At 42.6% G+C, this 13,924-nt stretch overlaps 1 protein-coding gene across 1 annotated transcript in view; it reads right to left on the minus strand.

The window, feature by feature from the left end:
* CRIM1 (cysteine rich transmembrane BMP regulator 1) overlaps nucleotides 1-13,924 on the minus strand; it is a 530,601-nt gene that overhangs the window by 93,211 nt on the left and 423,466 nt on the right. Inside the window, exon 9 of the mRNA XM_075267494.1 lies at nucleotides 10,749-10,905. Within this exon, the coding sequence (XP_075123595.1) occupies nucleotides 10,749-10,905 (157 nt within the window). The remainder of the gene's footprint in view (nucleotides 1-10,748; nucleotides 10,906-13,924) is intronic.

Raw genomic sequence — 13,924 nt, forward strand, 5'->3', positions numbered from 1 at the left:
TTAGGCCATTCCCAACAGACCAGGCCCTTTACAAAAAACACCCGACCCCTTCATTGGGCGAGCTGTAAAGCGTCTCTAAAATTATTAATAAATGTATTACATAGCATCTATATCAGCTTGTTTTTGCTGCAAATTGTATAAGTTTGCGCCATAATAATACACTGGCATGTAATAGTCTTGGACTTGGGTATAGCGTTCAGTACTTTCCAGGTACATTTAGAGATGATAACAAAGCCTGCATCTAAGGGTGGTGGGCCGAGCCGGAAACTGAGTGCTCTCTATATTTCATCTTCCAATAATTGGCTAATGTTGGAATAAATAACATGGCACTATCTTGCCGCACATCAATGACATGTTTCATGTTGTAATGCTTTATCCAGCTCAGGCAATTCCTCCAGGAAACATGTGCCAACATTAACACCTTTACAAAATTTAGAGGAAATCTAAAGTGTGAAAATCTAACAACATGGCAGCTTAGATGCAGAAAAAGTCTTGTGATGTAAATGATTTCCTAATATACACCATTCTATTCACATCTAAATGCTGCTCGGTTGTCATGGGATCTCAGCCTTGTCTACTGTACAATGTATAGTATTCTATTTATACACATTTTTATATTAAGTCCTTGCAGTCTAATCATTTATACTGAAATAAAGTCAATATGCAATGGAACTGAGTTATAAGTAATGTAAAAAGATGTATTAGGATGTATGCGTACTTAATGCTATTTATAATCCGCTTTATCTACAAAGACAATGCAACATATTAGACTTTTACCGTATATACTCGAGTATAAGCCGACCCGAATATAAGCCGAGGCCCCTAATTTTACCACAAAAACTGGGAAAACTTATTGACTCGAGTATAAGCCGAGGGGGGAAATGCAGCAGCTACTGGAAAATTTCAAAAATTAAAATGGCCGGAGTTTTTTGGGTGCAGTAGTTGCTGGGGAAGGGGAGGGGGTGTGTTGGTTGTCTGTCTGCCCCTTCCCTGAGCTTAAGGACTGTTTTTTTTTTCCCCCACTTGGAATTCAGGGCTCGTTCACATCTGCGGCCCGGTCTCTGTACTTAGGTTTCCGTTTCCTGCCTAAAACAGAGGCAGGAGACGGAAGCCTGCAGGAGACTCTCTCACCCATTCATTTGAATGGGTGAGAAAGCTGTCCGGCCGTGCGCGGCAGTGAGCGTTTTGCGCTCTCCGCCGCGAAACCGGGTTTTATAATCCGGACACAGAGTCGGACATGCAGTACTCTGTGTCCGGATAAAAAAATCCGGTTTCGCGGCGGAGAGCGCAAAACGCTCACCGCCGCGCACGGCCGGACCCGGTCTATGGTTTCCGTCTTCTGCCATGCAGAAGACGGAAACCATAGAACGGAGACCCCAGACGCAGGTGTGAACCCAGCGTCAGTCTGGCTGAATATAGGGGATCTGCAGTGCGCCTATTAACCCCTTCCTGATGGAACAGGAGCACTGCAGATCCCCTATATTCAGTAGACCGGGCACTGTCAGACACAGGGATACCTAATGTGTATAATGTGTTTTACAGTCATTTTCTACTTTTATATGTATTCTAGGGAAAGGAGGGATTTACAACCTTTACTTACTTTAATTTTGTATTATATTTTTTTTTAAAGCTTCCTATTTTTTCCTCACTATTTTATGGGAGATTCTATACATTACAACTGCAGCTGGACATAGAGTCCCCCCCCCCCCCCCCCAAAAAAAGAAGTTTTTTTGTTTTTTTTTCGCTTGACTCGAGTATAAGCCGAGGGGGGCATTTTCAGAACAAAGACTGTGCTGAAAAATTCGGCTTATACTCTTTCAAGTGTTGTAAAGATAATACCTCAGCTCTCTCTACATTCATTGAAAAGAATTTAAGTGAGTCCATATAGACTGCTATGTGTAGGTATAAGAAAAAGAAAGTCTAATTTGTTGCAAAATTCTAAAACAACAGCTATGAAAGTAGCCAGAAGTCACAGAGCTGACGGGGAACAACGGCGCCAACAACACGCTCATCATATGGTGTCCCAGCGAGCTGATTTGATGCTGGAACAATCACAGGCACAGCGCGAGGAATAAGTTCAGTGGGGCAGGCCAGCTTAACAGCTGCCGAAACGTCGGAGCAGGTGGATCATCAATGCCAACAACACACTCATTATATGGAGTCCTAGCGAGCTGTTGAGATGCCGGAACAATCACAGGCACGGCGTGAGGAACAAGTTCAGCAGCAGGAAAGCTTAAGAGCTGCCGAAACGCCGGAGCAGGCAAACCATTGACACTAACAACATGCAGAAGGAGTCACAGGCAGAGACAAACATCCAAAATACATGAGTGCAAAACTGGGCAATTCTTATAGGGCCACTACACAAACAAAAAATGAAATATACCCGTGTGAAGCCGGGTATATGTTAGTTAGTTGAGGATGGACCCCAACGTTATTGTGATAGAGGTGTCTACCCTGTCCACATATCTACTGGCGTACTAATGGGGATGTTCTTACTTATCAAGAGAAGGATTTCTGGGCACATGAGCATGTTAGCAGCGTGGTACCATACATTCCCTATTACATATCTGCCTTCGGTTCACCTGAGGTGAGCCTAGGCTTTGATTGCTATATCTGTAAAGTACACGACTTTACATTACAGTACAGTTTCTTTGGAACTAAACCCATTAAAAACATATTTTTCTGCAAATGAGGAAGAACCAACAGTTTAGGTTATAATAGAAAATAATCCTCTCACAACATGAAATTACCTGGAGGCAAAGAATTAATTACCAGTCAATGGTCGTCTGGAAAGCGAATCATTCATTAATTGCTTAATCATAATCACCAACGTCTTACCGACCTGCACAAAGTATTATTGATGCAGCTACATATGAGCATGGAAATTGCTTCATGACAATTCGGGATGATGACTGCGAGCCCTGGAAGGGCAGCACGCTCTAAATGAACGTTTGCTAGGCTTTATCTATAGAAAGTAGCATTTTGCAGGCAGCAGCCAGCAGATGGAAGAGCTGCTGAATGATGGTCCATTAAAGACAAACACGCTTGTCTAGCTCACCGCAAAGGAGCCAAAGTGGAATCCTACTGGGTTGTAGTCATGTAGTTAAAATGGTTGTCAGGGACTAGATAATACAAGGATTTTAGGAGATAAGAAGAACATAATGTACTTACTATATATACTTTGAGGTTTAATAATACCCCCAATGAAGTATGAGGTAGAAATGCTGGGTAGGCAATTATAGACTTAATGGCGGCATTATTACATATAGTGTATTCCTAAGTATCTTTTCATTTTGATAACTTCTTAAAATACACACTAGGGATATAGTTAAGGATACATTAAGAGATTCTTATAATTATTATCAATAAGATCTGATATACAATAACTAAATATCTCATAACTAAATATCTCATATCACTGGACCCCATTCTATAGGTTAATAAGCAGTGGCTCTATCTATCTATCTATCTATCTATCTATCTATCTATCTATCTCCCTCCTATCTATCTATCTATCTATCTATCCATCCATCCATCCCTCATATCTATCTATCTATCTATCTATCTCATATCTATCTATCGTTTGTATACTTTTATCTTTAGGCATAATAGCGGTGGACCTTGATGTGAGTAACAAGCAGGTATTGTAACCCAGACAAACAAGTTGCATTCCTTCAGACTCTCTCCTTACACATGGCCGGCCATTCGGCTCTGATGTCATGAGTGCTGCTCAGTACAAGGTTGCACAGAGCACCCATTCTCACGACAGGTTCACACTAGCATTCAAGTCTTTGTAGGAGACTCTGTCCCAGATTTGGCCTAAATTTTTTTCAGTATGAAAATTGTGAGAACCCGGCGGACCCCACTATAGTCTATGGGGTCCTTGGGTTTCCTCGTGTAACTGCTTTTTAAGCAGACAGGGTCCTCATGCAGACCCAAAGGACTAAAACCCGAACGCTAATGAGAACCTAGCGTCAATAGAGCAAGCAGACTTCATTATACAGAGTCCGTCCTGTGCCATGTACTTTATAAGACTACTCACATACAAAATGTCTCTTGTTCTCTATATACACCAGTTACTCCACCATTAAAAATTACAGATGCCTGCAGGTCAGGTAACTTAGGTCATCCATGCCAATACAATGCTGATAAAGGCGGCAAACTAAAGAAATGGGAGTGAGAGGATTGATCAACTCTGCGAGTAAAAAGAAGGCATCTATTGAAGGAGTCATCATCTACATAAGACACATCCACTTGTGCTTTACTGGTCCTATTGTTAAGTCATTTAATCCATTTCTGGTGGCTTTCACAAAACAATTACGAGCCCAACTCTAGCTTGCAAGCCATCAGGTAAAAAGCAGCAAACCACCACCAAATAAATTGGAAAACCGCCTCGATAGATTGGAGTGAAATAATGCACCAGTCCAGCAAAAAATACATTTTCTATAAAGCCCAACTAAATAAGAAGTGTGAAACAATATTTCAAAACCCTTTTGAAAAGTTTCTGATCTTCGCTGCTTCACACAATCTACTGAAATTAAATTACTGCACTTGGAGAAAAGGCCGATTTTCACAGAACTGGCAGGGGAATAACATGACCCAGACTGGGCAGCAAGCTCTCGAGAGCAGGGACAATATATTGTATCAGCCAGCAAAGTCATAATGCTCTCCAGTCTAATGATAGCTAATGCTAGCCTATTTTCTTCAGCTCCTTTATGTCTTGTAGGCTGGAAATGGAGCGCTTTATAGGGTAGGTGCATTGCTGTAAGCGGATAACTCAATTGCATACCCATAGCACGTTCACTTTATGCCATGAATATGGTACCGATTCCTCTGCTGCCCTGCTTATTCCAGAAAACTTATCAAATAGAGATAAAAACAGATTATGGGCTAAGAAAAAAAAAAATCACAGATTTATGCAAGTCTTTATGTGCCCTCAGCACATCAGCAACATGGTAAGAAGAAGGACTATTGTTTGTGGTGCCAACTGTATATATCTGGAATCACTTTGCAATGCTGTGCAAGCGTTTGACTAATACAGCAAGTATCTGCTTCTCTCTTATCTATTCCGCTCAATCTCCTTTCTTGGTAATGACCCCGCTAGTGAGGCTGAAATTCAATTATTTTCTTATTTTCCAAGAATTTAAATACACACTTTTACAGCCAAATCACCTTGCATAAAAATCTCTCATCTGAACAATTTCTAAAGGGCGTTTAGGAAGATAAGTATTCTGCAGGTCAATGGCTATGTGCCCGAGTTCTTCTGCCGTCTCCCACCGTGCCCTGATAGCCGTCACCCGATTACATAACCTACATTTAGGATATAGTTGAGTAGCTGTAAAGTTGTGTATTGTCCAGATCTGATTCTACGACAAGGTCTTGGCATAGCGGTGTGAGACGTGAAACAAAACAGTTAAGTTGTTGTACAGACGGGTAGAAAGCGCCAATTGCCAATTAGTGGGAAAGTGCCAGTTATCTTAGATGATGGAGAATGCTATCTCTTCATTGCCTCCGCATTCTAGACCTACGCTATCTATAATTATATTGTGCGGGATTCTACAAGGCCCGGAAATCATGTTGCATGTAAAAGAAACATAAAAACCCTACATGTTAAACCATTCATTACATGCCATAAAGACGTCCTTCTAATATTATAGTCCAGGAAGGAAATTGTCTGCTTTCAGTCTTCTAATGTGTAAAGTTATTTTTGCTATAAAAAAAGATGCCACACTTTATACCCATTATGGTACCTAAGTCATATAATACACATACCACTAATAATGGTAAGGGTCTACCAAGGCGTCATTACAGCGAATGGATTGTTCATTGTTTGTGAGATGTTTCAGAAGCTGAACAAATGCTCTTGTACAATAATGATCCTCATAATGTTGTCTGGATATTGCTAGCACGTAAAAAATAACAAGAAACAGTAAAAATCCCACATTGAGAACTAATGATAGCATTACAGTATAAGTCATACACACATATACACTCACCAGCCACTTTATTAGGTACACCATGCTAGTAACGGGTTGGACCCCCTTTTGCCTTCAGAACTGCCTCAATTCTTCGTGGCATAGATTCAACAAGGTGCTGGAAGCATTCCTCAGAGATTTTGGTCCATATTGACATGATGGCATCACACAGTTGCCGCAGATTTGTCGGCTGCACATCCATGATGCGAATCTCCCGTTCCACCACATCCCAAAGATGCTCTATTGGATTGAGATCTGGTGACTGTGGAGGCCATTGGAGTACAGTGAACTCATTGTCATGTTCAAGAAACCAGTCTGAGATGATTCCAGCTTTATGACATGGCGCATTATCCTGCTGAAAGTAGCCATCAGATGTTGGGTACATTGTGGTCATAAAGGGATGGACATGGTCAGTAACAATACTCAGGTAGGCTTTGGCATTGCAACGATGCTCAATTGGTACCAAGGGGCCCAAAGAGTGCCAAGAAAATATTCCCCACACCATGACACCACCTCCACCAGCCTGAACCGTTGATACAAGGCAGGATGGATCCATGCTTTCATGTTGTTGACGCCAAATTCTGACCCTACCATCCGAATGTCGCAGCAGAAATCGAGACTCATCAGACCAGGCAACGTTTTTCCAATCTTCAATTGTCCAATTTCGATGAGCTTGTGCAAATTGTAGCCTCAGTTTCCTGTTCTTAGCTGAAAGGAGTGGCACCCGGTGTGGTCTTCTGCTGCTGTAGCCCATCTGCCTCAAAGTTCTACGTACTGTGCGTTCAGAGATGCTCTTCTGGCTACCTTGGTTGTAACGGGTGGCTATTTGAGTCACTGTTGCCTTTCTATCAGCTCGAACCAGTCTGGCCATTCTCCTCTGACCTCTGGCATCAACAACGCATTTCCGCCCACAGAACTGCCGCTCACTGGATGTTTTTTCTTTTTCGGACCATTCTCTGTAAACCCTAGAGATGGTTGTGCGTGAAAATCCCAGTAGATCAGCAGTTTCTGAAATACTCAGACCAGCCCTTCTGGCACCAACAACCATGCCACGTTCAAAGGCACTCAAATCACCTTTCTTCCCCATACTGATGCTCGGTTTGAACTGCAGGAGATTGTCTTGACCATGTCTACATGCCTAAATGCACTGAGTTGCCGCCATGTGATTGACTGATTAGAAATTCAGTGTTAACGAGCAGTTGGACAGGTGTACCTAATAAAGTGGCCGGTGAGTGTATATTCAGCTAGGATGGAAGGAAGGAAATCCAGTGTGCAGAGGAGAGCATCGAGACCACAAGTGGGATTCAATATTCATGCCAAAGGTTTGATAGTGAACTGACCTTCACATCACGAAGGAGGGCATTAATATACGGCAGGATAAGGGAAATCCTTGGTACCGCTAAGAGCTATCTGCCAGCGAATGAAATATGTACATCCAACTATTACAAAGAGAAAGCTTGTATAGGACCAATGTCACAATGAGGTTTCTAGGGTCCAGCTTTCTAGGAAAAAGTTCTAATATATTGGCAAGTTTTCGTCAGTCCATACAGGCCATGTCATAAACTTTCTTGCTATTTCTGATACACAGGACACTTCATGATATGAATCTAATCCAGGATACAGGACAAATACCTAATTTTTGGAGATCTGATACCGGGGACACCCAATAATCATGAGAATGGTTGTCCCCGGATCCCCTGTGTAAAGTGGTGTAACATATGCGTTCCACTTCTATGGGATTGACAGAGAACTGTGCCCAGTTATTTCCACCAGTCCCTTAGAAGTGAACACTCCAGTGGCCAAGCATGCACGCTACTCCTTACACACAGGTGACTCAGGGACCCCTGATGATCCTCATAAATGTTGTTAGTAGGAACCCCCCTTTAAGAAGCCTTAAAAATAACTAGGAATATCAGCCAAAAAGAGATACCCAATAATGTGTAGACACATGAAAGACACTATTTGAAAAGAATCCCAAACCCAGCTCCACAGATAGATAGGTTAGGGTCACCTGAATCAAATCATGTTTTCCCCTTGTGAATCCATGCCGCCATTGCTGAAATTTCACCATTTCTGTCAACATACAAATGAGCTCTTTGGAGCACCAAGGGTGTCGCCATTGCTCCAGAAAGGTAAGTGGCAAGGCCTTATTGCTCCAAAGAACTCCACTGAATATTAACAAAAACGGTGACATCTCGACAACAGAGGCACTGATTCACAAGGAGAAGACACTGTCTGGTTCAGGTGACCCTAACCTATCTGTGGGGCTCAGTTGATATGTTTTGTTGTGGTGGCCAACTCCCCTTAAAGGGGTTGTCCCATAACAAGGATCCTATCTATACTGCTTGTTAATGTGGATTTAAAGAGGACCTTTCACCACTTTTGGGCACAAGCAGTGTTATATACTGCTGGAAAGCTGACAGTGCGCTGAATTCAGCGCACTGTCGGCTTTCCCGATCCGTGCCCGGTGTAAAGAGCTTACGGTGCCGGTACCGTAGTGCTCTATGGTCAGAAGGGCGTTTCTGACAGTTAGCCAGAGACGTCCTTCTGCCTCGCGGCGCCTATCGCGCTGTACTGTGGAGCGGGGAGGAACTCCCCCCTCCCTCTCCTGATAATGCTCGTCTATGGACGAGCGCTGTGAGCAGAGGGAGGGGGCGTTCCTCCCGGCTCTCACAGTACAGCGCGATAGGCGCCGCGAGGCAGAAGGACGTCTCTGGCTAACTGTCAGAAACGCCCTTCTGACCATAGAGCACTACGGTACCGGCACTGTAAGCTCTTTACACCGGGCACGGATCGGGAAAGCCGACAGTGCGCTGAATTCAGCGCACTGTCAGCTTTCCAGCAGTATATAACACTGCATGTGCCCAAAAGTGGTGAAAGGTCCTCTTTAAGACTTTTCCTAAATACACTGCTTCAGCAAAACTGCTTTGTTTGTCCACTACCTTAATTTATTCACTTCATTGTTGACACTGCGTTTCTATGGCCCTTGAATTCAGCGCACTGTCAGCTTTCCAGCAGTATATAACACTGCATGTGCCCAAAAGTGGTGAAAGGTCCTCTTTAAGACTTTTCCTAAATACACTGCTTCAGCAAAACTGCTTTGTTTGTCCACTACCTTAATTTATTCACTTCATTGTTGACACTGCGTTTCTATGGCCCTTGGGATTATTTGCTCAAATGTCAAGTGACTTAGCTGCCTGCTCTCAGGGGGACGGGAGGAGGGACTAAGTGCACAGGATCGAGCCTGTGTCTGTAGCTGTTCCTGTGTCTACACCACACATGTGACCTAGCTTCCTGCTCTCAGATAAAGGAGGGGGGAAATGAATGCTGCTTTCTTATATAAAACAGTCTAAATCCTAGTGGGCTAAAGCACCTGGTCCCTCTGCTCACTAGGATTTAGATTTGATATATAGAGCAGGCTAAAAGCTAGTGGATGGAAGGACCTGGTCCCTTAGCCCACTAGGATTTAGCCGACTCTATATAGAACAAGCTAAATCCAAGTGTTATAGGACCTTTGATGACATCACAGGCCCTTCAGTCGTCCCATAGGATCACGCTGTGGTGGGCGGAGCTACACACTAATTTGGGGGCGGAGCTAAACTGGAGGTAGTCGGACAGTATGGCTTTGCATATTCATGGGAATACCCCTTTAAGTTATTGCCATACAAGATAGCTACCTATAGATGGCACAAGAAAGGCAGTTTTCTTTCACATAGAAAGAGCTAATTTGCATCGTTTTTCCCAGGTAGCATTGCTTGTAAGACTCCCTACAACAGCTGAATGTCCACAAGGACAACCAGAACCCCTAACCATTAAATCAACTGGAATGGCAAGTGATGGTCCCGAACCTCCCAAATAAATAAGTCTTGTGCTTTTCTGGTCCACCCTTGTGTCAGTATCCTCTGATACTCTGGCATGTTATTCTGACCTTATATACTACCCACGAGCATTTCAAACAGAACTGTATGATGTCTGTATGTGGGGTGGGGGGGATAGTACAGTATTTATTTACCGAAAAGCTGTATATCTCCATTGTGTGAAGGTGAAGAAATCTGACTCAGTGGCTGGAGAGATGACAAATATATTACTTACATACTAATAACTGTCTTTAACTGTTCTAAAAGTAAAATAACAGGAATGATGGCGGTTTTATGGGCACGATACTATATTACCGGTTCATAATGTTTACAACACACGAGTTTCATTTTAATTATTTCAATAAATAAGTAATATAAATTTACTGCCACTATTTTTTTATTCATATTAAAAAATGATTACATAATGTATCCGTCTTGAAATATGCATGAAGGAGAAGTCATTAAAATAGGAAAACAGTGCTTGCTACAAGCCCGTAATACTATCAGGTACTTTAATTTCCACTGACAGATGAATGGCTGTATGACTGGCAGGTGCAACCAAAATGTTACAGGATACCAGGGGTTTTGGATTGGAATACTTTAGGATGTTCTGACAGTGTAATACATATGTACACAAGACAGCAATTGGGGACCACTCCGGCCCCCCTGCTTAAGCAGCCCAGCATAGCCGGAGATGTACTATAAATGTAACAAATGAAGTTGTTCTAGCAAAAATATGCGCACACGGAGGTTGCAGACACTTCTGTCAGACAGCACATTTATTAAAATGCAGTGAGTTTCTGGCTCAGAATACTATTTCATGCTGGAGGGCTTCAGGGAGACATATCCTGGAATTTTACGAGTTTTTATGAGACTAACATTTCCTCAACTATGACAAAGCACCAGGCATACTTACAGGTAGCCAAACGGACAGTATTTGTCACAGACCACGGGCTTGCACTTCTTGGGCCTTGGTCGGCACTGGCAGATCTCACAATTGTGAAGATGAGTCTGAAAGCCGTAGGGACAGTCCAGGGCACAACCCGATATGAGTCCGGTGCAAAGTTCCTCTCCTTCAATAGAAACACAAGATATAGCATTAGAATAAGGAATGAAGAGATATTAGATCCATCTTCTTGGCTGCAAGAATAGGAACCATAAAAAACATAGCAAAATGGGCAATGTCAACAACACTTGGAGAGACAATGGCTAGAATATGGACATCACAAACTATACTTGGACTAGGCAATGATACTTGAACCTAAGGTCGTAGCTCTAAGGGGGGCATGGGTAATAGCAGTAGCAGATTATAATGTGGCCTTTTCGGCCCGCCATCAAGCACCACCCATATCACTCACCAACTTTAACAAGGTTCTGGGGATATTATCACTCCTTAAGGAAAGATTACCTTCATAGGCATATGGAGACTTACAAAATACTTTTTTGCTCCACTGGGGGAATTATGGGAAAAATAGGCAAATCTGTTTCCCAAGATGTAAATAGGAAAACAGTGGCTCTGTTTGCTGCCCTCTAGGGGCAGCTCCCTAAAACATCATGCCCGACATTTTCAACAATCCTTTTAATGCTATGATGCGGGATTTAGCCAAATCAATATCCCAGCGATATCCTAGAGGGCAGCAAACAGAGGCACTGGTTTCCTATTTACATCTTGGGAAACAGATTTGCATACTTTTCCCAACTTTAACAAGTGTATGCTACTTAGAAGTGACCTGCGATAGCAGTAGAAACACACATGTACCTGTATATACATGGACACCTGAACTTAGTCTTCCCATAAGCAAGAGGGCAGCATAATAGAGTGGGTAGAGCATGCCCTCTCCTAGAATAGCAAGGGAGCCTGCTATTGAAGTTCCCTCTCCTGTACCCCTGTGACCTTTAGAAATAAAATTGCCTTCAGCTACACTCATCTCATCCCTGGGTACATCCCGGGTGGATGTTGTATGTATTGCACACGCAATATAGAAAGCTAGCCTAACTCTGGGAATTCATTGAGAATGAGCATTCGTATGAAAGATCATTCGGCTGATAAGAAGCCCATTGAAAAGACAGGTTGGAGGGCAGAATCTTCATACAGTCCAGGATGCCTGGTAGACATAACCTGCCTCTGGGCATTAACCCCACTAAGTCACTGTACTTTAATGGGTTAACAAGACCCTGTACAACATAGGATGACACCAGCAATACGACACAGTATCAGATGTCTCAGTGGCTTCAATGGATTCTAACACCTCCTCGAGCATAATGAACCGACACCATAAGCACCGTGCTAAACATGAAGAAGTTGGTGCAATGGGGGGCAGCTCTTTAGCTATCTGTGAACCCCTTTTGCCATTCAGAACCTCTCTCCTGTCTGAGCTGCTCCATGCAGTGGGAGTTGATTCCCACACTGTTATGATGTGATCCATTCAATGCCACGAGATGAAAGTCATTTTTGAAAGTCAATTACACCTATGGAAACCTTGTGTTTTCTGTATAGGTAAAATAGGGGCAAAAAGGCCAAAGAGGAAAACTCTGCAGACTTTCTGTGAAATCACTGCGCAAAAAAAACCAGAATGTGTTTCTGCTGTCGTCTTTTCCACAGTGTTTTTTTTTTTTGCAGTAATTCACTGCATTGGGCCTTAGCCTAACAGGGTTCTCCATCTCTCTCACCAGTTTGCCTGCTCTCTCTTTTTCTCACTTACTTCATTCTTCAACAAGCTGGTGGGGTGGCTTTGATTATGTGATCGACAGGACACTATGAAGTACCTCAGTAAATATAGACATTGTCTTTACCATGAATAATTATTCATTAGAATTACTAGAAATCTATAGTAATGCAGATCAAATAATATGCATGGTAAATGTAAATGACATAACACAGGTTTGTATAGAAAAAACTTCATATTGCCAGGACCCAGGACGGAGAGTGGGATTGCATTAATCCCAACACTTATTTGTGTGACATAACAGACACTAAGCAAAACTCCTGTCTGAGCCCTTGTCAGCAAAATGCAATTAGCGGACATGAAAGAGCAGGAGATAACAGTTCTGAGACAAGTGAGAACTCAACCCCCCTCCCCTCCAGAGAGCAGTGAGTCACTTCATCTGTTCTCAATCAGATAATAGGCTGGTAATGAAGGAAACATAGTGTAAGCAATGGGAGAAATAATCTCATATAGCAGCATTGCTAAAGCAATGTATTTAGGAAAACTCTTAAATTTACACAAACTAGCATTTACGATAGGATCCTTGACATGGGAATACCCCTTTAAATGTTGAGGACTGCGACTACAGAAGCTTGCTTGCATGTTTGCATACAGTCCATATACTGTAGCTTCGCTGAGACTTTCACTGTACACGGCAGATAACAAATACTTTTGCAAAGGATATTAGTGTGTGGCTCCCAAGGTCTCATTGTATAGATCAGATAAAAGTCCATCCAGTAAAATAATCTGTTTAAGCAGGCCATTCACATACAAAATGATATGTAAGATATTGGATGGTTTTTTTTAAATCTTTCATCTTATATGCAACACGAAGTGGTTTGATCTATTTGACTTTCCTTTCATTGTCTGCTATACACAAAAATGTTTAGCCCACTATGCTGACGAGTCATAGTGTCTGCAAGATAACGCTTGTGTCATCCACATGGAGAGAAGCAAAAAGTTGCCAGGAGACGCTTGACAGTGAGCTGAACTACTGACCTGTGAGTGACGCTCCGTCATTTCTCTATTCAGCTAGTTCATTGCATACACAAGGCTGAGTTAAGTGATTTGGCAAAATACATCTGGAAGAATGAACGACGCGCTGTTTAAAGGCTAAGTAATATTTTCTGACAAACAAAATGTCGACACTACAAGGAGAAACATGGCTTGTGTTTACCAGGGAGAAATGGCAGTGCTGCCCAATTCCAGTGCAGAGTCCTGACAACTGGCAGTGGTCCCTGCTGGATCAAGTTGTAGAACTCTGCACGCTGGTATCGAGCTGGCTAAGACAGCTGGCATTGGTAACTAGCCTATTTAAAGGGGATCTATCATTGGGAAAAGTAATTTTTAGCTAATCACATCCTTGCATAGCATTTAGAAAGGCTAT

The sequence above is a fragment of the Leptodactylus fuscus genome, chromosome 3, assembly GCF_031893055.1.
Source record: "Leptodactylus fuscus isolate aLepFus1 chromosome 3, aLepFus1.hap2, whole genome shotgun sequence".
In the NCBI taxonomy this organism is placed as follows: Eukaryota; Metazoa; Chordata; class Amphibia; order Anura; family Leptodactylidae; genus Leptodactylus; species Leptodactylus fuscus.